At 38.7% G+C, this 2695-nt stretch overlaps 1 protein-coding gene across 1 annotated transcript; it reads left to right on the forward strand.

Annotated features, from left to right (window-relative positions):
* Nucleotides 1-382: 382 nt before the first annotated feature.
* On the forward strand, nt 383-2031 carry LOC104946362 (CAD protein-like; the record flags this gene model as incomplete). Its single annotated transcript, XM_010772222.1, has 3 exons — nt 383-835; nt 961-1073; nt 1798-2031. Coding segments are annotated over exons 1-3 (630 nt in total), but the record flags the coding sequence as incomplete, so codon positions are not given.
* Nucleotides 2032-2695: the final 664 nt, after the last annotated feature.

A 2695-nucleotide genomic window follows, 5' to 3' on the forward strand; every position in this document is an offset into this window, starting at 1 on the left:
TGAATACTGCTTAACACCAGGGCAAACCAATCCCACACGGACAGAAGACAAACAGACATACAAACAAATAAACAAATAAATAGATAACCAGTCATCTAAAACAAAAAGGTCAATAATAAATAATAAATGTCAGTACGGCATCGCCTCCTCCCCGAAGTATGTATCTCATTTAAATTAGAATGGATGAAATGCTAATTAATCAGAAAACTCAGCAATAATCTTTTTTTATGTGTTTCTTTTGTGTATTAATATTTTACTGTATTGATATATCTTTTTTTTCTACAGTTAATTTTTTTTTACTCTTTATTTTTTTACGTTTGATTTCATTCCATGTCTATTTTATGATTTTTATATATATATATTCTCATGTGTAATGCCTGTTCACATGTTCTGAGACCAAAAGAAAAATCTAAATTTGGAACTAATAAAGTAATGTTTATTATATGAGACTTTTGTCTAGGGACAAGTTACTCAAAATGTACCTCTAGAAGTTAGAAATGTGTTTTTAGGGTCTGTAATATTTTTGGTTGATTTTCAAATTCTCTTATTGTAATGTCAGTGTTTTGTTCACTTTTGATTTTCAAATGTAATCTACAAAACGTTATATTTTTAGATTTTTGTTTCTGGACTTTGCATCAATCTCTTCAGTATTTTTTGTGTGATTCAATATTAAAAAAAATCCGTAATTTTTTTTTTTTTAGAAACTCTGTTACCAACTCAACAACAGCCAACTTTGAGCCCAGTCTGGATTACTGTGTGGTGAAGGTTCCCCGCTGGGACCTCAGCAAGTTCCTCAGGGTTTCCACCACGATCGGCAGCTCCATGAAGAGTGTTGGTGAGAGACACTGAATCTTTATTAATTATAGTATGCTTTGGTGCTGGGAAAAAGGAACCTTGGTTTTTCTAATTCTGTAAAAAAAAATTCTGTAAGTAGATCCTCATCGGTCTTTTTCTCCACAGGTGAGGTGATGGCTATCGGCCGCAGCTTTGAGGAGGCCTTCCAGAAAGCTCTGAGGATGGTGGACGAGAACTGTGTCGGCTTTGACCACACCATCAAACCCGTCTCTGAAGAGGTAAGAAAGAAAATAATAAGACTTAATAAGTCACGTACTGCTTGTTGACAACTGTTCCCTCTTTGACTTGTTAAGCCCAGTTATCAAAACTCATATACAAACTATAATCATGCGGGAAAAGGCCTGTAAATATGACAAGTCACTGGTCAGTCTATGGAGGTGGTGCAGTTGCACAATAATGACGTTTCAACCTGGGCCAACAGATGGTGCTGAAGGGCTACTGAGCCGGTATACTGTCAGGTAGATAATATTCTGTTGAAGCCTTACTGGGTCATTGTTTACAGAGGAATACATGTGTTTAAATTACAAGTTTTGCTATTTCAGTAGGTCATCTGATCTCATAGCTGAGATATAACCAACAAAATACAAGTTGTAGTTCAAAAGTCAACTTTATTGTCAATCTTTCAGTTTGTGTGTAGAGACAGAGAGATCGAAATACCGTTTCCCACAATCCCAAATACAAACATGTAAACTTACACAATCATACATATGCACACATTAAGACCTTAATAAAAGCACAACAATCAATAGATACAAAATAACAGTCACTTCAATATCTTTGGGAATATACATTAGTGCAAGACTGTCCATAGCAGCGGGGAAAGTGTCTGGTGCTGGATCTGAGTGTGTGTGGGGTGTTAAAGTCCAGTGGGGATGGAGGAGAGATTAATTGATCCATTAAGATACCTGATCATGCCTGGTTTCTGCCCCTCTTTTTCTCCAGGAGTTGCAGACTCCCACAGACAAGCGTATCTTCGTTCTGGCGTCTGCGCTCAGATCCAATTACACGGTGGATCAGCTGTACGAGCTCACCAAGATCGACCGCTGGTTCCTGCACAAGATGAAGAACATCACCGACCACGAGAAGCTGCTGGAGACATACAACCAGGTAAGCATAAACCGTACCATACGATATCACTTTAATAGTCACCTGACTTTTCAACCTAGGAAAAGTGTTGTAAATAGAGACGGTGTATCCAGAGAGCAGAGGCCTGTACTACGAAGCTGGTTCAACCTAACCTGGATATGTTTGAGTTAGCCGGTTGGCCTAATCCAAAACATACGCGCTCTCGCTAAACGGTCCTACGACGCGGGTTATCAAGTGGATCGCTCAAGCCAGCCGTGTCCTATCTAGTTAGGTGCGCGTTCACATGAAAGGGGTGGTATCTGGAGCATTCGACCAATCACAAACATGGAGAAGCGTACTGACAGTGCAGCGTCATACTTCCTGAATGAAAAGTGAACTTTAATATTAGACAAATATGAAGAAGTTAAACTTTAAACATCCATGACTTAAACACTTTATCCAGGATCAAAGCCACATAGCTGCACCTGCAAGGTGAATACAGCTGGTACAAGAACAAGTGTTTGAATGCGTACATTAACAGGTTTATGATATCACTGCCCCGTCTAAGACACGAGTGGATCTGACTTTAATTACATTTGTCTTGAGTGTTTCGTCAACTTAATGTGTTGCTTAAAATAATACTTCTGCATACAGTATGTGACACTGTGAGTGTTGCACGGCCAGATACGGCTCAGCTGACTCAGATAAGGAGATATATGATACATTATGATGTGATATGCCGTGGACTGTACTTAATGTTACTCTGATCCGGTTA

The sequence above is a fragment of the Notothenia coriiceps genome, unplaced genomic scaffold (assembly GCF_000735185.1).
Source record: "Notothenia coriiceps isolate Sejong01 unplaced genomic scaffold, NC01 NC01_scaffold00000155, whole genome shotgun sequence".
Lineage (NCBI taxonomy): Eukaryota > Metazoa > Chordata > Actinopteri > Perciformes > Nototheniidae > Notothenia > Notothenia coriiceps.